Source organism: Lissotriton vulgaris, chromosome 4_1, assembly GCF_964263255.1.
Source record: "Lissotriton vulgaris chromosome 4_1, aLisVul1.2, whole genome shotgun sequence".
In the NCBI taxonomy this organism is placed as follows: domain Eukaryota; kingdom Metazoa; phylum Chordata; class Amphibia; order Caudata; family Salamandridae; genus Lissotriton; species Lissotriton vulgaris.
The window spans coordinates 1,101,718,734-1,101,740,516 of NC_141691.1; the positions used below are offsets into that span (position 1 = coordinate 1,101,718,734).

The 21,783-nt window shown below is 49.2% G+C and overlaps 2 protein-coding genes across 7 annotated transcripts in view; both read left to right on the top strand.

The window, feature by feature from the left end:
• The window catches only part of ELP2 (elongator acetyltransferase complex subunit 2), a 1,268,509-nt gene that overhangs the window by 618,281 nt on the left and 628,445 nt on the right, over window positions 1-21,783 (top strand). The gene's annotated exons all lie outside the window — the stretch shown is intronic.
• Window positions 11,240-11,906, top strand: LOC147722924 (MARVEL domain-containing protein 1-like). Its single transcript, XM_086966913.1, has one exon. The coding sequence runs from the start codon at window positions 11,240-11,242 to the stop codon at window positions 11,786-11,788; it is 549 nt and encodes a 182-aa protein (XP_086823039.1). The 3' UTR covers window positions 11,789-11,906.

The window sequence follows — 21,783 nt, forward strand, 5'->3', positions numbered from 1 at the left end:
TGGGTAAGAGTGGTCTGTTTAACTCAGACACTCTGTTCATCACCACCCCCTTTTTGTAAATCGTTTTTGGCCACTATAGGTGTGGCAGGGTATACTCAGACATGAGTCCCTTTCTCACTGCTCCATCAGGATTCAAGCAAGCCGGGCCGAAGAAGGCTGAAATGCCAGAAACCGGTCCCCGGTAGCTTGTCTCCTTTCTGGTGAAGAATTGGCTTGGTAGTTTAGTCTGCCCTGTTCCCATGATGCACTGGGCCAGGGACAGACTGATTTGCATATAGCCAGGTTCTGAGCTGGGATGGGGCAGTGAGATAAATAACGGTGATGGATCAAGCCCTGATCTTTGGACTGGGTAAGAGTGGTCTGTTTAACTCAGACACTCTGTTCATCACCACCCCCTTTTTGTAAATACTGTGGAACACAGCACACACTTTTTATTTCTGTGGTATAGCAAAAGGTTTACATTTAGGATTTTTGGGGAGCCCTTTTGGCCCTTTGCTCATAAAGTAGCAAAAGGGTGAAAAAAAATAAAGCTGCAGGGAATGTTAAAGAGAAGAGGAAGAGAGAAAAAGGTAAAATGCGAAGAGGAAGAAAGCAAACGAAAGTAAGAAGCATAGAAAGACAGGGCAAGAAAGAACAAAATAAAGGAGAGAAAGAATGAGGGGAAAATATAAACGGGAAAAAGTACAAAAAAAAGGAGATGAAGTAAGAAAGAAAATAAGAAGAAAAGGAAAAAGGAAAAAAAGAATTAGTAAAAGGAGTGGAAAAAATAAATATTGGCAAAGAAAGACGTACAAAAAGAAAGAAGGGAGAGCACAACAGAGAAAGAGAAAAGAGAGAAGGCAGGAAAAAGAAAGACAATAGAAAAAGGATGGAAAGTAAGGGTAAGCAAAATTGAGAAAGAAGGGAAAAGCGTAAATGAAAAAAGAGCATAAGAGAGAAAGGAGAGATGGAGAAATGAAAGGTAGCGACAGAAAAAAGGAGAAAAAGAAAGAAAAGTACAATAATTAACTACAACAAAAAAACTAGAAAGATGCAAAATAACCAGAAAAGATGAAGAAAGAGAGTGAAGATAAGATTCAAAGGAGAAAAAAGATGTGGAAAAAGCAGAGACAGAAAGAGAGATGACTAAATAAAGGAAGCAGAAAAATCAAGAAAGGTGTGAGAATGGAAAAGTAAATAGAGAAAGTATACAGAAAGGGGGAGGAAAACAGAAAAATGAAATCTCAGAGGAAAGAAGTATTGAGAGAAATGTGCTGATCTGGTGATAGGGTGTACATCAGAGTTGTTGGTGTCCTCTGCAGTTCTAACAGTTTTATTTACCTAAACATTTACATTGGGGATACATTGTCAAAGCCCACATACACTAAGTCTAGTAATACAAAGTCATGGTTTGATAAGGTATGCAGAACAGCTAATGACAAGTTATGCTAGGCATTGAAGCAACTTCCCAGGGACCAGGGGGCTATTAGTGCCAGTGGAAAGGCTTATAACCTGGCCCTAAAAACAGGAAGGCAGAACTCAAAGATGAGAAGTGACGCGCCGAAATCCTTAACAGTAACGCCATGAGGGGAACGGCTCAATATACCCTCTAACGCAGCACTCACCTGTTCTCTTGGGCTCAGCTGCACTACCGCACCATTCCAACGCTGCGAGGGGAACGGCTAGGCGGCCACAGACCACAAGACCCAGAAGGCCTTGCGTGGCAGGGAGACACGCGCTGACGCCACCGGAGAGCGCAGGAGGAGGCCCTCTTATTCTGCGCGGTCCTCCCGCAGCGCGGGAGGCGCGAGGGCGAAGCTCCTCCTGCGCCCGTCAGCGACAGGAAGTGGCAGGGCAGGGCCACCCCCCTTGGCTTTACTACAAGATATTATTCACGGAAAGACTTTCCTGCTGGAAGATATCGCTGGACTGGTCCCCAAACAGCAAGTAGTTATTTTTCCTTTGGGAACTCGGAACCTATGTACTGTGTCCTTTTACTCCCACAGTGTGTGCAGCTATATTTGGATGGACAGAGAGCCACTTACCCTTGGGGATTTTTAGTTGGGATTAACCAAATCTAGGAGTCCAGTGATTGTGTCCATTGGATTGTATTAGAAATCAGAACTGTACTTTTATGCAACTAGGTCAAGGGGTGTTTTCCCTCTAAATATTTAAAGCACAAAACATGGGGAAACCTTCTTGTATTTCGAAGAAAATTGCAGTCCGGGGCCGACCAGTCATAGCAACACCACCCCCAGTGACATCAATTGATAAAATGTTACAAAGGGCTCTAGGTGTTGTCACTTCAGAAATCCAACGGACTGAAAGGCAGCTTTCCATTACCCTGGAGCTCTGTTTGCCTACTTTAGATCCCCCTACCGAAATTAATTTGTCGGGTACCCTGATATCCCCTGAAGTTGAGATACTGCATGTGGACCCTGTTACGGACTCAACAATATCGCCTAATAAGGGTATGGTCACACATAAAAAGGGGAAGCATAAACTGACATCTGGGAGGGTGACCACAAATAAGAAGGCAAGGACGAGGTGTGACTCAAGAGAGGAAGTTACCACTGATCGGGATCTTGGAACAGAGCCCCCCACTATAACGGCCACTGCATCTAAATACCCAGTCTGGGCACAGTCATTAATTGCCGACCTCTTGTCCCAACTTGGTGCTCTGATTAGGCAAGATGTCGCCCCGCTAGTCGACCAATTGAGATTATTGACAGATATGGTAAAAGCGAGGCAGATGCAACCTACCCCTCTCGATAAAAATAATGGTTCAAAGGGGCGAGGTTCAGCTGATAGTTGTATTCCATGCCCTGGGAAGCCCATGAATAAACATATGACCATTAGTAGAAAAAGTTCCACCGTTAGACAATCCGCCACCCAAGGCCCTAGTAACAGGCTACAGTGTACAAACACCCTACAGACACCAGCTTCCGCTGTAACAGAGAGCAGACAGATTTATTTTTAGATTTCCGATACCACCCAGCCTATCAGTTCTGGGGGATCACCTATTTTATTTTAGTATTTTTATGTATTTTTAGAAAAATATTTTACCATTTGATTTGTATAGGTCATCAAACAGACAGTCATCGAACAGTGAAAAATACATACAGACAAATAAAGTGTGTATAAATATTCAAGTGTTCAAAAATCTATACAATCAATACAATCAGTTTTTAGAAACAACACCAAAAACAGTTTAATCAGATACCTAACAATTATTTCACGCTAGGAACCAGTCCTTTGTATTAGGTACAAGAAGACAGGCGGACAAACAGTTCATGCGCACTGCCTGCCTGTCTTACTGGGCCGGGGATAAGAAAGTAAATTGTTGAATTTCAAAACTAGGGATAACAGAATGTATTGATTTTTAAACGGCCCTAGTAGCACCCTTCTTCTTTTTCCCAGGCTTGGGGTCAACGCGTTTCGAACCACAATATTAGTCTAGAGTCTGAGTTTTTAACTTTGTAATATTTCCATATAATTCTTACACCAACTTCCATCATTATTATCATTTACAGTTTCGGCTCCATCCAGTCCGTGTCCTGAGGAGAACCCATACTAATATTATGGTTCGAAACGCGTGGACCCCAAGCCTGGGAAAAAGAAGCTTGTTCTGGCTAGCTACACACAGGCACTTTCCTTATGAGAGGGTAGGGGATATTTTGATGATAAGGAGAGTAGATTGGGTGGGACCCAACAAAAAAAACATCAGGGGTGATTGTGTGATTATTAATTTCAAAACCCCCAGATGGTAAGCTCCCTACTTAATGAAAGAAGTCCCCTTATGAGTCCGATATAGAAGTGAGAATGTTCCCCCTTGATCACTTTTACTACAATCGTGCCAACCAGGAGAGGCCAAGCACCCACAATATCCAGAGGGCGGAGGGACAACAACTGACCCGTAGCCATTTTACTAACAGCCCGTTGTTTTATGACCTGTCAGTAAACAACTGCTAGGGCCCCTTGGAAGATGTGGATTGACTAACAACCACAGAAGCCATGTGTTTTGGTAAGAGTGACATGGATAAACAGGAAGGGAATGTGTTGGAAAACTTGGGGACCTCCAGGGGTCATCTTCGGTTGTTGTGAAACCAGAAGTAGTGTCATGTGACTGGATGTCGCCTAGGGTGGGGGCAGGGGTATGTCAATTCTCCCCTCTGTTATTGGAAATTATACCAACAATCCCCGCTAATCCTCCTACGGATTCCCTAAACTTTTTCAACTCCCAAATGACACCTGAAATTGCCCCTAGACAAATGGATGGAACAACTAGGCCTGGTGGAGACCTCACAATTCTATCTTGGAATTTGGCTGGCATTAAGGCTAAGCTATTTTCTCCTGAATGGGGTGTGTTTATCGATCAGTTTGATGTCTGCCTGTTCCAGGAGACATGGGCAAGAGATGATTGTGCACGGGCAGGCTTTGTCACCCACAACATGCCAGCTATTACAGGGGGGAGGGGAAGGCCATCAGGCGGATTATCCATATGGGTGGCCTCCCATGTGGGCTGCTACCCAACCTCTCTGAATACAAACTCCCAAGATATTCAATTGGTATTGCTCACTATTCCTTCCAAATTGAAACTAGTAATCATTAATATCTATTCCCGCCCTGTATCCTAACTCTTGAGGAATTAAATCGTTTTATCCCGCGGGTGCCACCTAATTCAGGTCTGATAGTAGGCGGAGATCTAAATTGCCATTTCGAACCCCTTTCGGGTTCGTATGTTGTTATTACCAATGAGGATGACCTACAGTGGGCTATAACTGAACCCCAAACTTCTTCAGTTAAATCTTGGTCACCCCTGGTTTTACAAATTAATGTCATTGCCTTAACCCATTCTCTGAGGGCCTGTAATGGCCGTACTCCTTCAGATAGGCCGAGTAGGCCCACATTTAATAGAACTGGCCAGGCCTCTCAATTATTATGGTTGAGTGTAGTTCCTGGCACCGGGTCAAGGACTTTGAGGTCATCCCACGGTTGGACAGTGACCATAACGCTTTGTCATTAACTTTTAGGGTTCCAGATTCAGGTATTTCGCCTGCTAGTAAGACCCCCATTGACGACAGGTTAATTCTCACCAACAATAGGAGAAGAATAAAATGGGGGACAATGAAACAGTCTTCAGAGAAATTTAAAGAACTGCACGAAATGATTATTCCAATATTACAGGAAGTGGGCACGTCCATGGTTGATGGAACTAATCCAGCCCATACACACTTGGTTGCAACACTCCACAATCAGCTTATAGATAATTTAGTTAATATTTTAAATCCCATCAGTCGTTCAGAAAACGACAGAGATTCACCACATATGTGGTATAAAGATAGCGTTGCTGGCAGCTATTAAAGGGGTAGAAAAGCCACTAATAAAAATCAAACGGGCTCAGTACAAAGAAGTTGGCGCTAGTGCAAAACTGTCCTGGGAAGAAAATAAATGGTTAAATATTAAATCTGCCTTACTGTCTCAGGACATGAAGGCATTCTGGACAATAGTAAGAACGGGTTGCAAGGAGGGTAATCCTGTGGGCGAACCTAATTTGCCAGCTGAAGTGTGGACTGAGCATTTTACAGCCCTGTACGCAACTGATTCAGAACAGGATCCTCAAATAGATTCTAGGGGCATGCCTTGTTTACAAACTGCTTGTGCAGAAGACCAACCAGTACTATCTAGTAGACAGGCAAATGAGGTCAATGAAGGAATAATAGTATGCGAGGTTACTCTAGCGATAGAAAGACTACCAGCCGCAAAAGCACCTGGCTTAGACAAACTCCCGTTAATTTGGGGCCCCTATTTGATGGTGCAATTCAGTGCCATCATGAATAGCATGCCCATTCCTGACACCTGGGCCGGGGCCGAAATTGTCCCAATATTAAACAAAAAGGGCTCCCGCTACACCCTGTAAACTACAGACCGATCAGTTGGATCGATGTCACACAAAAACTGTTTGCCCGGGTAATACTAGAACAAATCCAGGGCTGGCTGGAAGAAAACAACATCATTTTTGGATTGCATTATGCTATGATTCGAAGATGCTTTATTCGATTTTTAAATTTAAAATCATAAAAGCGTACATAAAAACAGTCATAAAATTAATACATACATTCAATAACTTAACTTCGAGTAAAAAAAAGACATATCCCCAACCTCAAAGTTCCATGGAGTGACATGTTGATCATGCAGTTTATCCCTGTCAGCTGTGAATACATAAAATTGTCCCTTTAGATGGAAGCACTCAAGAATTGCGACAATTGTCCAATGATTCAAATCTATTGGGAACGGAAAAACTGATACCACTGGATACGTGGATCCCCCCCCCCAACGGGTGGTGGTGCTTTGCTGTTGGTCTTAACTGGGGGATATTTGGCATACATGGATAAAAGTCAAGTAAGTCCCAAGTGCGTATTGGGCCATCACCTTCTTGGGGCGGACAGGATCTTAGGTGCAGGACAATGTTCCGGTTCCTGAATTTAACCAGTACCAAGTCCCCAGGAATGTTTTTCGGTAGTGAGCCCAGCCAGCCCACCCTTCTCACACTCAGGATTCCGCCATCTTGATCCGGTGGTAGGGGTCTGTTATTTCCCAGCCAGAATATGACCTTATTCAATAGGTCCTGCTGTCTCGGTTTTACCCATCGCAAGTGCTGGTACTCCTGAGAGGACGAACACATATGGCGCGGCTTCTGGGGGAAGATGTATGTATGGTGGCTTACGTGCTGTTTTAACCCCTGAGTACCTTAATAAAGCAGATTTGAGGGGGGCTTTGGAAGCGGTAGAGTCTGGGATTTTAGGTGGTTGTGATGTGGCTAGGGCGTTTTTGTGAATGGGAGTTCACTTGGCTGTATCCAGGGTAGTAGAGGGCTGGGAGCGATTCGATGTTACCACATATTGATAGGTGTCAGAATGGCCATGATTTTATTCTCTAGACCCGAGAGCCTTTCCCCTATGGAGTTAATTTGTTCTACTAATGGGGAAATGATGGTTTTAAAAAGTTGCTCGATCTGGGTCAATGGAGACACCTGGGGGTAAAGTATTGAATCATCCAGTTTGTCTGCAGTCTCCATGGTGATAGGGAGATTATTGGCAGGTGATGTAGGGCTTACGGATAATTTATGGAATTTAGATTGATTCCCTTCGGCATTGTCCTCATCATGCTTTCTTTTAGTGGGTAATGGCAGAGGGCGGACTGAGACTTGGGTGTTGTCTTTCTTAGGTAAGAAGGGAGATTCCTGTATACTGCCTTTAGTACTTGGAGTGCTGGTGCCTTTGGCAGGAGAAGGTGATTTCACTGTAACGTACTTAGAATTGCATAGAATGTTTAGTTCATCCCACAGGGACAAGTTTTGCACTCTTGGTGACATTTGTGGGGGAGATTGCGTATTGATTGCCGAGTAGCAAGGAGAATTGTTGTCTATCTCGGGGACAGTGGGCAAGGTGCTTGTGCTAATCGTGTGATGCTTTAGTACCCCTTCACCTAGGCCCCTCTGCGTAGCTAAGCTTGTTCCCCCCTTGCATGGCATATTTAAAGTTGGATTAATTGAGCACAGAAATAGTCAAATAGTATGTGGATACACTCTACCTCCTCTCGCAGTAGGGTCAAGGGAGGGGGCCTGTCCTGTCCCCTTCGGTCCACTGAGGGCCACAGAGGGCCCGCCCTTTGCCCAGGCTTAGCCCGGCGTCCCGCTCGCGTCCTGCGAGGGAGCGTTGACGGTGGTTAAATGCACCTCCAGGCGCCTCCAGTCGCACTAGTCCGGTCACGTAAGTCCCTTTGGGCAGGCTGGGACTTATAGTTCCCTTGCCTGCACTCCACGCTGGGGCCGGGGCTTCCCCCGCAGTTAGTGGGAGCGGGGCCGTGCAGCGGGAGGCAGGCGGCGATTCCGGAAGTTAAATGGGTAAGGTTTGCGGCAAGAAGGGCAGAGACACCCCTCCCGAGCTCTCCTGGTGAATTTGCTGAGCTCCCCTCGCTCTGCAGCGTTGACGGGGGTTAAATGCGCCTCCAGGCTCCTCCAGTCGCACTAGTCCGGTCACGTGGGTCCCTTTGGGCAGGCTGGGACTTGTAGTTCCCTTGCCTGCACTCCACGCTGGGGCCGGCGCTTCCCCCGCAGTTAGTGGGAGCGGGGCCGTGCAGCGGGAGGCAGGCGGCGATTCCGGAAGTTAAATGGGCAAGGTTTGCAGCAAAGACACCCCTCCCAAACTCTCCTGGTGAATTTGCTGAGCTCCCCCCGCTCTGCAGCATTGACGGTGGTTAAATGCGCCTCCAGTCGCACTAGTCCGGTCACGTGGGTCCCTTTGGGCAGGCTGGGACTTGTAGTTCTCTTGCCTGCACTCCACGCTGGGGCCGGCGCTTCCCACGCAGTTAGTGGGAGCGGGGCCGTGCAGCGGGAGGCAGGCGGCGATTCCGGAAGTTAAATGGGCAAGGTTTGCGGCAAGAAGGGCAGAGACACCCCTCCCGAGCTCTCCTGGTGAATTTGTTGAGCTCCCTCCGCTCTGCAGCGTTGACGGTGGTTAAATGCGCCTTCAGGCGCTTCCAGTCACACTAGTCCGGTCAGGTGGGTCCCTTTGGGCAGGCTGGGACTTGTAGTTCCCTTGCCTGCACTCCACGCTGGGGCCGGCGCTTCCCCCGCAGTCAGTGGGAGCGGGGCCGCGCAGCGGGAGGCAGGCGGTGATTCCGGAAGTTAAATGGGCAAGGTTTGCGGCAAGAAGGGCAAAGACACCCCTCCCGAGCTCTCCTGGTGAATTTGCTGAGCTCCCCCACATGAAAGCATTCTGGACAATAGTAAGAACGGGTTGCAAGGAGGGTAATCCTGTGGGCGAACCTAATTTGCCAGCTGAAGTGTGGACTGAGCATTTTACAGCCCTGTACGCAACTCATTCAGAACAGGATCCTCAAATAGATTCTAGGGGCATGCCTTGTTTACAAACTGCTTGTGCAGAAGACGAACCAGTACTATCTAGTAGACAGGCAAATGAGGTCAATGAAGGAATACTAGTATGCGAGGTTACTCTAGCGATAGAAAGACTACCAGCCGCAAAAGCACCTGGCTTAGACAAACTCCCGTTAATTTGGGGCCCCTATTTGATGGTGCAATTCAATGCCATCATGAATGGCATGCCCATTTCTGACACCTGGGCCGGGGCCGAAATTGTCCCAATATTAAACAAAAAGGGCTCCCCGCTACACCCTGCAAACTACAGACCGATCAGTTGGATCGATGTCACGCAAAAACTGTTTGCCCGGGTAATACTAGAACGAATCCAGGGCTGGCTGGAAGAAAACAACATCATTAGTCCCCATCAAGCAGGATTCAGGAAGAACACCTCCACACTGGACCAAGTATTTAGATTCCAACTAATTACTTGGAAGACGGTATCACTGGAGGGTGGCAGCCTCTATTTGATATTCGTGGACCTGAAAACTGCTTTTGACCTCGTGCCTAGACCCAAATTGTGGGGGGTTTTAAAAGATATGGGGATCCCTTCCTATCTACTTGATATGCTGATCAAGCTGCATGATGGCACCTATGCTCAAGTAAGATACGGAAGGGGAGGAGAACTAGCCAACAGGCTCCCAGTTGGCAGAGGTGTAAGACAGGGCTGTGTCCTCGCATCGACCCTGTTTTGCCTCTTTGTCAACGCATTAATCCCACTACTGGCTGAGGTCGTAAACAATGATGCCCCAAATTAGCAAACACCAAGGTGGCGGCATTGATGATTGCTGACGATACCCTCCTCTTATCAAAGACACCGATGGGTATCCAGAGGTTATTGGACAGCTTTTCTGTATTTTGCAATACTAGGGGTCCGGCGATTAATACCACTAAAACAAAATTTATGATTGTCAATCCCCCTAAGGCAACACGCCCCAATCCGCAATTGAATGGGATGTTTTTGGAAAGGGTGTCCGTCTTTGAATATCTAGGCGTTACCCTTTCAGAAGATATGCAGTGGGCGCTCCAAATAGCCAAAGCTAAGCTCAAATTATCTCAGATTACTGGAAGCATAGCTAAATTGGCCAGGGAATCACCTTTTAAACCCATCGGTCCCGCGCTTCTAATGTATAGGGTGCAAGCGCGGTAAGCCACACTGTATGGGGCGGAACTCTGGGAGCACTGTTCGTCTTCTACTTTAGCTATAGTCGAGAACAGATTCCTAAAACAAATAATGGGTCTCCCAGTAGGCACCCCACTAATCCCTCTGCGACTAGATTTGGGTATTTTGCCGATTGAACATGAGGTCGCCCTAAAACACCTAACCTTTAGGCGAAGACTCTGGGCAACCCCCGAACTAGCATTTTACCAGGCAGAAACAAACAAGCTTTTATCCTATCCGAGTCTGCTGAAAAAGGTTCCTTGGTTCGCACATGTGAAGCAAGAGTGTGAAAAGCTCGGTAAACCAACTCTGTGGAGCACCCCAGGAGCTACCAGCCCCTTGGTTCCTCGAGCTTTATTACCAAGGACCTACCGCACCCAAAAGCTCGAAGCCATGCATTCAAACCCCAAACTGGGCACCCTTACAACTCAGTTTCTTACAGTGAAGGATAACTACGAAATTGAAACCTTTATGGATAAAATCCTTCCACAGGTTGCAAGGAAACTGTATGTCCAGTTTAGATATAGCCCCTTACCTATACGTGCTTTTACTAATAAATGGGCTGGGCTGAAAGAGGAGGGGTGTCCAGCATGTAACACACAAGAGGAAACAGAAATGCATGTCTTACTTTTTAGGTTTCGCCTGGCGTCCGCTGCGCAGCAGCGTTCGCACAGGCGAAATCTTTTGAGAAGCAGTCTGGGGCTTTGTCCCGCCTCTATGTTCCATTGGCTAGCTCCATAAATGGAGGCTAGCCATTGGAACAGAGATGCGTCAGTCATTGTGGGAGCAGATTCGTGGGTGTTCCGGCGATTTTTTCACTCTCCACCTCTTTTCGAACGTCATGCGGCGGTGGGCGGTTGTTTATTTATTTTTTTTTCAGATTTTTTTTGTTGTCATTCCTCCAGGCCAACTGCCGCCGGAAGAAGTCCAGGTGAGTGCTCCCCTCCCCTCCCGCTCTCCGTGTGCCCGTTCCCGCCCCCCCTCCAGCTGTTTGTGTGGCTGTTTGCAGAGACAACTTGTCCAGATTTGGTGCTGTTGGCGCGGTGCTCTCTTCTCTGAAACTTCGGTCTCGGACAGAACTCTTTCCTCAGGAGATCTTCGCCGGGCTGTCTCTTTTAGACGTTCCCTGCCAGGATCCTGACCTCTCGCTGCCTGCTATGCCCCCTCCACCCTACCCACCCACTCCAGCGCACCCGCCCCCGCCCGCACACTCGCCCCCGCAGGCGGCGCGGGGCTCCCTGCGGGCGAACCGGGCCTTCCTGCGCAGCTTCCTGGGGGTGCTGCGGGTGCTGCAGCTGCTGGCCGGGGCCGCCCTCTGGATCACCATCGCCTGCAAGAAGTACGAGGGCGCCATTCACTTCGCCCTCATCGTGGCCGTGCTCTTCTGGCTGCTGACCATCGCCCTCTACCTACTGACCCTGCTGGACAAGCAGGACATGGTGCCTCTTCTGTGCGGCGAGCACTGGCTGACCACCAATGCCACCCACGACGCCCTGGCCGCCGGCCTGCAGGCCGCCGCCGCCGGCATCATGATCCACAAGACCCTGCGGGACGAGTATTGCAGCGTGTCGGCCTACAAGCACGACTGCCTCTACCACATCTACCTGGCCGCCTCCTTCTTCGCCTGCCTCTGCTGCCTGCTCTACCTGCTGTCCGCCGTGGCCTGCTCCTGCAAGAAGTGCCGGGGCCAGCAGGGCCTCATCTGAGCCCCGGCCGGGGGTGGAGAGTGAGTGCGAGGGCTTGGATGCAGCTCCACGGCAGACCTAACCACCTCCAGGCGCTTCCAATCTGAACACAATGGTCTTCCCGGTTCATTACACTATAGCACCCAATGCTGATGGTCTGTCTGTTTCCAAGCACTTCCAAGTTTAGGCAGCTAAGGAAAAAAAAAACATCACGGGTGCGAAGCGGTTTGCTCAGGTTCACAGGTGACATCTTTATGCCGAGATTAGAATTTGTTTCTCAGCCGTTACACCAAACCGCTTACTGAGGTGCATTACAGGAACAACAATTCTTTATATATTGAAGACAAAAAGAGAGAACATCATAACGTTGAGGTACCACATTTGAATTATATGGATATTCGTATGAAAATACAAGGATCACTTACATAAAAAAGTGAGTTTACAGTATTAAAAAAAAAACATGGATCTGCTGTTACAAGCTGTCCAAGGGTCAGATGAGATGTGAATGCCCAGGTTTCTTATGTGTCCCTCAGTAGTGCATTAAGCTTGTTTCGTAAGCACAGGAAGGAAACCTGATTTGCCCGTTCCCTCCCCCCTCCCGCTGTCCGTGTGCCCGTTCCCGCCCCCCGCTGTTCGTGTCTCCGGCCCCACTTGTAAATGCCTGTTCTCAAGTTTCTACCCTTTGTTAGAAGCAGTTCAATCCTGTTTGGGACCAGTGGTTGGTGTGCAGACTGGGGGGTGGGGGCTGCTGCTCCTCTGCCTTACATTGGCTGGAAGCGTCATGTGGTACTGACCTCTCCAGGAGTGTTCCATAAGACCGCGACAGACAAGTTTTAAGTTGCATTTATTAATACTGATCAAAGTTACATTGTACTTTTAATTCGTGTTTGCGAAGAATGATGATTCCCATTTACTACTGTTTGATGATCGGAACGGAACTTTCAGTTTTCTTCTCGCGTGGTTTCAAACCAACTTAAATTGATTACTGGGTACATTCGGGGGATGGGATCTATTCCGGCTCTGGGTTGATTTCTTGCACTAACTATCGGCTCATTAAACTGGCACTGAAGGGTCGAGTTGTCTGCAACGTAGGGTTTTATTTCAACGTTACTGCTTCTCACACTATCTTTGCCCTGATCTCACCACGCTTTCTCCGCCCCTTCCTTCCTGTGGATTGGCGGAGCACATTTGTTTGTGCGTTGCCAAGGCAACGTTTTAATTTTGTCATTGGTTGACGCTGTTGCCAAGCCCGAGGTGGATAGGTTTTCTTACCCAACTCTTCCTGTAAGTAAGTAATAGCTTTATTTCGATACAGTACATATCATAAAAGCAATACAAAACATCAAGTAAAAACAGTACAAGGATACATAGTATAAAATACCTTAGGGATTCATAATAAAAGCAGTAAGAGCAAATGTGCAAGTAAGGATATCCTTCAACATATATACACCAGTATAAGATACAGTTCATCATGGGGCACTTTACTGGAGCAGCAGCTTCCTTGAGGTTCTTATGCGCCAAGCCCAACCTAGAAATTTTGCCATACAACATGCAAAAAACGGGCGGGCATCTGAGCGCAATATACGTAGGGCTTATAGGTGTGATCTTGTTCCCAGGCTCCTACACAAGGGCTTTAGCCATTTCAATCTAGGGGCTGCATAGGCATTGCACTCAAACAATAGGTGGGCGACAGACTCAACCCTTGAAACACAGAACGGGCAATACGGAAGCGTTTGTAGTGGAGGGTTCCAAGAGGAAGTAAACAGTCCTAAGGGGAGCACACCCACCCTAAATTTGAAATACAGTGATCTGTCTCCAGAATTATGAATTAAGTCCAGATAGGATTCCCTGTGGGGGAACTCCTTAACTAGCAAAAACTGGGCGACAGATTTGCAATGGTTGGAATTGCACATTCTCTTATTGTTTACCCATAGCCAATACGCCTTCTTTAGGAACTGTTTGGGCGGTGCAGTTTTGTTGACCCAGGGGTCTCCTAGACCCAACTCATAAAGTAGTCGTTTGACTTCCCTAAACCAGGGTACCTTATTGCAACCTGGAAGCGACAGAAGATCTTTTAGGGCATCAGCGTAGCTACACAGTTCAGGGACATTCCATATCCGGGACCAGAGTAGCAGGGGACGCAATTTTGCTTGCTCACAGATTGGGCGAGTGCCTGTATCTAACAGAAGAGGGATTGTAGGAGTACTGTGGGGTAGCCTCATCAGGTCTTTATGAAAGTTGTTTTCAAGATGGGCCAGGGTATCAACTCTCTGCAAGCCCCACAATCCTGCCCCGTACAGAGCTGCGCTTACAACCCTTGCTCTATAGATATCTATCAATGCCCCAATTGGTTTTAAAGATGAGGCTCGTTGTTCCTTGAGCAAGGCTCCTGTGGCCCTTTTATGAGTCAGGAATACCTTTTGGTGGTGTGCTTTCCAACTCATGGTATCGCAGAGACGTATTCCTAGGTAGTCAAATTCTTTGACTCTTTCAAGGGGGATAGAGTCTAAGACAGGAGGGGCAACGGATTTCTTGGGGGGGTTAAGGACAAGGAATTTAGTCTTGCCTATATTTATTGCCAATCCCTTGGAGTCACAAAAAGATTTAAAGCTAGAGAGCAATTTCTGAATGCCCGCTGGTGATTTAGATATCAGGAGGGTGTCGTCCGCAAACAGGAGCGTTGGGACTTTTCTGCCCGCCAGGGTAGGTGCATCTGCAGGATGTTGCAAAAGATGCTCCACCACTCCGTTAACATAAAGAGAGAACAGAGTGGGGGCAAGCACACACCCCTGGCGGACGCCCCTGTCTACTGGGATACGAGATGTTTTTTCTCCCTGGACACCCCATCTGATCTGGGCGAAATTGTCTTCATGAAATTTTCTGAGCAAGAACAGCAAGTAGGGGGGTAGGCCTAATCCATCGAGGACATTCCATAGTAGTGCCCGTGGGACCAGGTCGAAGGCAGTTCGCAAGTCTATGAAGACTAGATACAAACTGCCCCCTCCCAGTACCACCACTTTCCAATATAACATTAGGAGGCGGAATGTCTGCTCGATGGTGCCTGTCCCTGTTCTAAAACCTGCCTGGAAGTCGGACAGGATCTTTTCCTCGTCAACCCACTGCAAAATCCTACCCAGTACCACCTTGCCTGCAACCTTTTGGATTGAATCCAACAAACTGATAGGGCGGTAGTTGGCTGGATCGTCCCTGCTGCCTTTCTTAAAAATTGGCACAACTTCAGCGCCCCTCCAAGAGTCAGGAAAGGAACCTCCCAGCAGAACCTCGTTTAAAAGTGAAGCAATTAATCTGCTCCACACTGCTGGGTGGGACTTCAGAAGGTCACCTGGGATCCCATCAGGGCCTGGAGCCTTGTTGGAGACAATACCTCCAATTGCCCTTTCAACTTCCTGGCTAGTGAAAGGGTCGTCGATGGCAAGGGGATTAGCTATTGGGCTGGACAAGGAGCCCGGACATAAAGGAGATACCCCCAGTGTAACAGAGTATAGCTTGGAGAAGTGAACAAACCAAACGTCGCCAGGAATGTTACAAGTTATCTGCTGGTCAATGGGCTTATTCCTTGCTCTCAAAAGATCCCAAAACCCCTTTGAGTCCTTCCTGCTACTTGCCTCAGTTAGCTCACACCAAAAATGATATTCATAAGCCTCCTTCGCCTCAGTCACCGTTTTTTTGTAGAATTTCCTTGCAATCTAATAGTGGCTGGATCCCTGTTCTTTACTGCAGAGATGAGCTCCCCCTTGGCAGCTCTGCATTTAGCGGAATACCATTTATCTCTAGCCTTGGAGACACTATTAGATGCAATCCTGTCCTTGGATTGGGGAATAACAAACAGTTCGCTCAATGCTGTTATGTTCTCTGTAAATAACGGTAACACTGTTATACTAGATGAACATAAGGCGTCAAGCCGGGGCTCCACCACAGACAAGATGGTCCCTGCTTGCGTCAGCCTAGCCTCGTCTGCTTTGACTTTTGCCCACTTCAAACGCCTGCCACAGTTTGACGGTGCAATGTTATGGGATGATTTCCAGATATGGAGAGACTTATCCTGCTTCTTCATCTGCCACGGGGAAGTGAGGGTTAGGGAAAGGGGGTTGTGGTCACTATCGGAAGACGCAATAACCTTCATGTCTTGGTGGAGAGGCCAGAGATGATAGTTCAACATAATAAAGTCAATTCTGGAGGTGTGGCCCGTCCTGTTATATGTATGGGCACCCCTAGGATCCGATTTTGATCGACCATTCGTTGATCGCAAGTTATGTTCCATGCAAAGTGCATTGATGTCTATCGCACTTTGCGTCCATTTTGGAATCGGGTCGAGGGTCAGGATCGGGATTCCTCTTTTTGTATCCTCATCAAAAGACTCCAAAATATCCTCCTTTGCCAGTGGTTCAAAACAACAGTTAAAATCGCCTGCAAGGAGAACATAAGAGTCGATCTTGCAAGCAGCTAGGTCGTTACTTAGGCCTGTCGATGATAGACTTGATGTCCCGCTTCTAGCGCCTCTCAAGTACAGATTGAAAACCTCTAACGTCCTTCCCCCGTTGCAGTGGATTGAGATCCTCTGTAGGTCAGGAGATTGGGTGGACCTATGACTCACTTTTAGGCCCAGAGCAATGCTGACCCATATTAGAAGGCCGCCGGACGGGCGACCCTTGGATCCACTTTGCTGGAGAGCTGGAGCAAGGTTGGTTGTAAAGCCTACCCTATGTTTTGGTTCCTGAGACCAAGTTTCTTGCAGAATACAGATGTTATAAGGCTCTAAGAACACATTCCATTCTGGGTTATCAAGGTTGCGAACAAGCCCTGCCACATTCCAGCTTACAATCTTTAGCAACGGTACATCTATGGGAGAATGAGTATCAGAGTGAATAGGTACAGATGGAGCGGACACAGCCACTAAGGGTAGCCTTTCTAGGGGCTCATTTTGGGGAATTTTGAGGGCCATAGTTTCCTCAGGCAGTTTGCCCAATGCTGAGGTGGCCTGGGTGGGTGGCATGGATGGAATGTGGGAAGGAGCCAACTGGACTTCCCTACCATATGGGCAAAAATCACCTAGAGCGGTCAGATCGGCTGGATCTACATTGCTCGGAACTATCAACCCTCCCTCTGGGAGTGGACTGTTTGGTGTTCTTGCTGGGCCAAGAGAGCGGTCAGTAACTAGGGATTCCTTACATACACAGGGAGATTATCAGGGCCCTTGAGTTTGCAATGGTAGTATTTCCCACTGTATGGTAACCAGGGTGCCTGGAAAGTCAATCTACTTCCTCTAGGCCTCCAAATCTATTTGAAGTAGGGATGCCGTTCCAGTGTGAATAAGGATCCACACGATTATTAGGGCGGCTTCTCCTTGATTGGTGGTGAACTAGTGACCAATTGTTTGTTTGATTGTATATGGGGCGTGGAGGATAGAAAAAGGACAGTGGCCTGGGGATGACAGAGGACCCTTCGCTGCAGGGCCACGAACATATATGCTGTGCCGTGTGAGGATCGTCAAATGTTACAACTATACAATCCCCAGGATTGGTTTTCCTCGTTGGGCCCACCCAAGGGGTTCTGCGCACCATCAGGACTCTACTTCTATGGCCATTGGGAATGGGCCTATTGACATTAAGCCAATGCATTATTTTATTTTTCAGGGACCAGTGAATCTCGTATTGGTCATTACAGATCTGGGGAACACCCGTCAGCACAACCACAAAGTCATTGGCCTCCGGTGGGAGGTCAATGTAACCCCCTCTAAAGTTGTTCTTTGCTGGAAGATCCTGGTAGGCTGGTAGGCCGATTCGCCAGGATGAAGTTTGGGGGTGGCTCCAGGTTTGGGGTTGGCAGGAGGGTGTGTGGGGGCACGTTTGGGGTCCTTGGGGTTTATGATAGTTGGAATTTGATCCACAGCCACAGTCCTCGGTTTGGGGACCGGGCGTGCAGTACTTGGAATTACAGGGAGAGGTTGGTGGGCTTGTGGTGTTGGAGCTAAAGGTGTAGAATCAGCAACAGGGAGACCCTGGTTCTCAAGACTTCTCAGGCCGAGAGTGGCAAGAGCAATAATGCTCTTTTCCATCTCGAGTAGATTATTTTCGATCCGTGAGAGTCTGAGATCTAAGGGAGAAAGGAGTTTTTTTAGGGTTTCCCACACCAGATCTATGAATTCTCTGTCATTCTTACCCAACCCGTCCACCTGCAAGCCCTCAGCCTCTAAGGTGATGTTGGCTGGCTCAGCAGTTGACCCGACCCCCCCTCCCTCCATTAAGGGCTGTTCCACAGAAACCCGAACACCTTGGGTGTTAGGAGTCGAGCCTTCCGGCAGTGCCAGATCATGTGAAACCGCAATTTTCGCCTTCTTCCGAGAATAAGCGGAACGAGAGCGATGCTTCCGTTTAGGTTGGGTTACACTAGAGGCATTAAATAACACCGGGGGTGGAAGATTAGAAATAGCATTCTGGGTGCAGGAGGTGGCAGGTACACTCACTTCGTTTAGTTTGGGTGGTTGGACGGAGGGCGGAGTAGGGGCGAGTGGGAGCGGGGTCGGATGGACCTCAGCCTGTGTGACTACACAACGGGGAATAGGGGTTCGCTCTGGAGTAACCGCAGCGGCTATGGGGCCTAGGGAGGATTTTTTGGAAATAGCAATAACCTCCGAAAATCTTCTAGCAGCGACCAACTCTAGGGATACCCGGGCTTGAAGTTTAGATATTTCTTGGTCTGTAGCGAAGTTGGTGCGGGTAATGAAGTCATCCATGGGGCCACTAATTGGATGTCCACCTTTAGAGGCTTTACTCCTGGTTATCCTAGAACACATATCTTGGTAGGAAGGAGGAAACCAATGAGCAGTAAAAGTGAGATGGTGAACAGGTAGTTATAATGTTTAGTCCTGAGTGAGAGCTTGATATGGTATGAAGGGCGAAAGAGGGTGGGCCAGTCCAGTCCGCTCAGTCCTCGAACGGCCTCAAACGGCCCGCTCTTTGCCCGCTCTTCACCCCGAGCTGCGTCCCGCGCTGCGGGAGTGTGCGTCTGTTATATAGGAAGAGTGTTAGGCGGGGGGCGGGCCAGCAGGGAGAGCGGACCGTCAGCTGTTTCCCGGTCTCGCAGGGACTCCTGGTTACTGGAGTCCCTGCACGCTCGCAGCCCCGCCGAGCCTCTCGCCCAGACCGCCTTAGGAAGCCTCCTCAACGCCCGCTATGAAAACCTGGCCGAAGCGGCACCCGCGGAGCGGGTGCGGCGAGATGTTGAGCCGGTTTGCAGGTTTCGTTTACTGAGACACACGCCGTCTGCTTCCCAGTGCCTCCGTTAAGAACAGATGTCCCACAGGTGGATGGTAGAGTGAGCCTTTATCCTCCTACGATGGGCGGGGGGCGGGCCAGCAGGGAGAGCGGACCGTCAGCTGTTTCCCGGTCTCGCAGGGACTCCTGGTTACTGGAGTCCCTGCACGCTCGCAGCCCCGCCGAGCCTCTCGCCCAGACCGCCTTAGGAAGCCTCCTCAACGCCCGCTATGAAAACCTGGCCGAAGCGGCACCCGCGGAGTGGGTGCGGCGAGATGTTGAGCCGGTTTGCAGGTTTCGTTTACTGAGACACACGCCGTCTGCTTCCCAGTGCCTCCGTTAAGAACAGATGTCCCACAGGTGGATGGTAGAGTGAGCCTTTATCCTCCTACGATGGGCGGGGGGCGGGCCAGCAGGGAGAGCGGACCGTCAGCTGTTTCCCGGTCTCGCAGGGACTCCTGGTTACTGGAGTCCCTGCACGCTCGCAGCCCCGCCGAGCCTCTCGCCCAGACCGCCTTAGGAAGCCTCCTCAACGCCCGCTATGAAAACCTGGCCGAAGCGGCACCCGCGGAGTGGGTGCGGCGAGATGTTGAGCCGGTTTGCAGGTTTGCAGGGTCCGTTTACTGAGACACACGCCGTCTGCTTCCCAGTGCCTCCGTTAAGAACAGATGTCCCACAGGTGGATGGTAGAGTGAGCCTTTATCCTCCTACGATGGGCGGGGGGCAGGCCAGCAGGGAGAGCGGACCGTCAGCTGTTTCCCGGTCTCGCAGGGACTCCTGGTTACTGGAGTCCCTGCACGCTCGCAGCCCCGCCGAGCCTCTCGCCCAGACCGCCTTAGGAAGCCTCCTCAACGCCCGCTATGAAAACCTGGCCGAAGCGGCACCCGCGGAGCGGGTGCGGCGAGATGTTGAGCCGGTTTGCAGGTTTGCAGGGTCCGTTTACTGAGACACACGCCGTCTGCTTCCCAGTGCCTCCGTTAAGAACAGATGTCCCACAGGTGGATGGTAGAGTGAGCCTTTATCCTCCTACGATGGGCGGGGGGCGGGCCAGCAGGGAGAGCGGACCGTCAGCTGTTTCCCGGTCTCGCAGGGACTCCTGGTTACTGGAGTCCCTGCACGCTCGCAGCCCTGCCGAGCCTCTCGCCCAGACCGCCTTAGGAAGCCTCCTCAACGCCCGCTATGAAAACCTGGCCGAATGTGAGTCCCTGCTCATTGCACCATCAGGATTCAAGCAAGCCGGGCCGACGATGGCTGAAATGCCAGAAACCGGTCCCCGGAAGCTTGTTTCCTTCCCAGTATAAGAATTGGCTTTGTAGTTTGGTTTGCCCTGTTCCCATCATGCACTGGGACAGGAACAGACTAATTTGCATGTAGCCAGGTTCTGAGTTGGGATGGTGCTGTGAGCTAAAAAACGGTGATGAATCAAGCCCTGATCTTTGGACTGGGTAAGAGTGGTCTGCTTAATTCAGACACTCTGTTCATCACCACCCCCTTTTCTGAATCATTTTGTCCACCATAAGCGTGGAAGGGTATACTCAGATGTGAGTCCCTTGCTCATTGCACCATCAGGATTCAAGCAAGCCGGGCCGACGACGGCTGAAATGCCAGAAACCGGTCCCCGGAAGCTTGTTTCCTTCCCAGTATAAGAATTGGCTTGGTAGTTTGGTTTGCCCTGTTCCCATCATGCACTGGGACAGGAACAGACTAATTTGCATGTAGCCAGGTTCTGAGCTGGGATGGTGCAGTGAGCTAAAAAACGGTGATGGATCAAGCTCTGATCTTTGGACTGCGTAAGAGTGGTCTGCTTAATTCAGACACTCTGTTCATCACCACCCCCTTTTCTGAATCATTTTGTCCACCATAAGCGTGGAAGGGTATACTCAGATGTGAGTCCCTTGCTCATTGCACCATCAGGATTCAAGCAAGCCGGGCCGACGGCGGCTGAAATGCCAGAAACCGGTCCCCGGAAGCTTGTTTCCTTCCCAGTATAAGAATTGGCTTGGTAGTTTGGTTTGCCCTGTTCCCATCATGCACTGGGACAGGAACAGACTAATTTGCATGTAGCCAGGTTCTGAGCTGGGGTGGTCCAGTGAGCTAAAAACGGTGATGGATCAAGCCCTGATCTATGGACTGGGTAAGAGTGGTCTGCTTAATTCAGACACTGTTCATCACCACCCCCTTTTCTGAATCATTGTGTCCACCATAAGCGTGGAAGGGTATACTCAGATGTGAGTCCCTTGCTCATTGCACCATCAGGATTCAAGCAAGCCGGGCCGACGGCGGCTGAAATGCCAGAAACCGGTCCCCGGAAGCTTGTTTCCTTCCCAGTATAAGAATTGGCTTGGTAGTTTGGTTTGCCCTGTTCCCATCATGCACTGGGACAGGAACAGACTAATTTGCATGTAGCCAGGTTCTGAGCTGGGATGGTGCAGTGAGCTAAAAAACGGTGATGGATCAAGCCCTGATCTTTGGACTGGGTAAGAGTGGTCTGCTTAATTCAGACACTCTGTTCATCACCACCCCCTTTTCTGAATCATTTTGTCCACCATAAGCGTGGAAGGGTATACTCAGATGTGAGTCCCTTGCTCATTGCACCATCAGGATTCAAGCAAGCCGGGCCGACGACGGCTGAAATGCCAGAAACCGGTCCCCGGAAGCTTGTTTCCTTCCCAGTATAAGAATTGGCTTGGTAGTTTGGTTTGCCCTGTTCCCATCATGCACTGGGACAGGAACAGACTAATT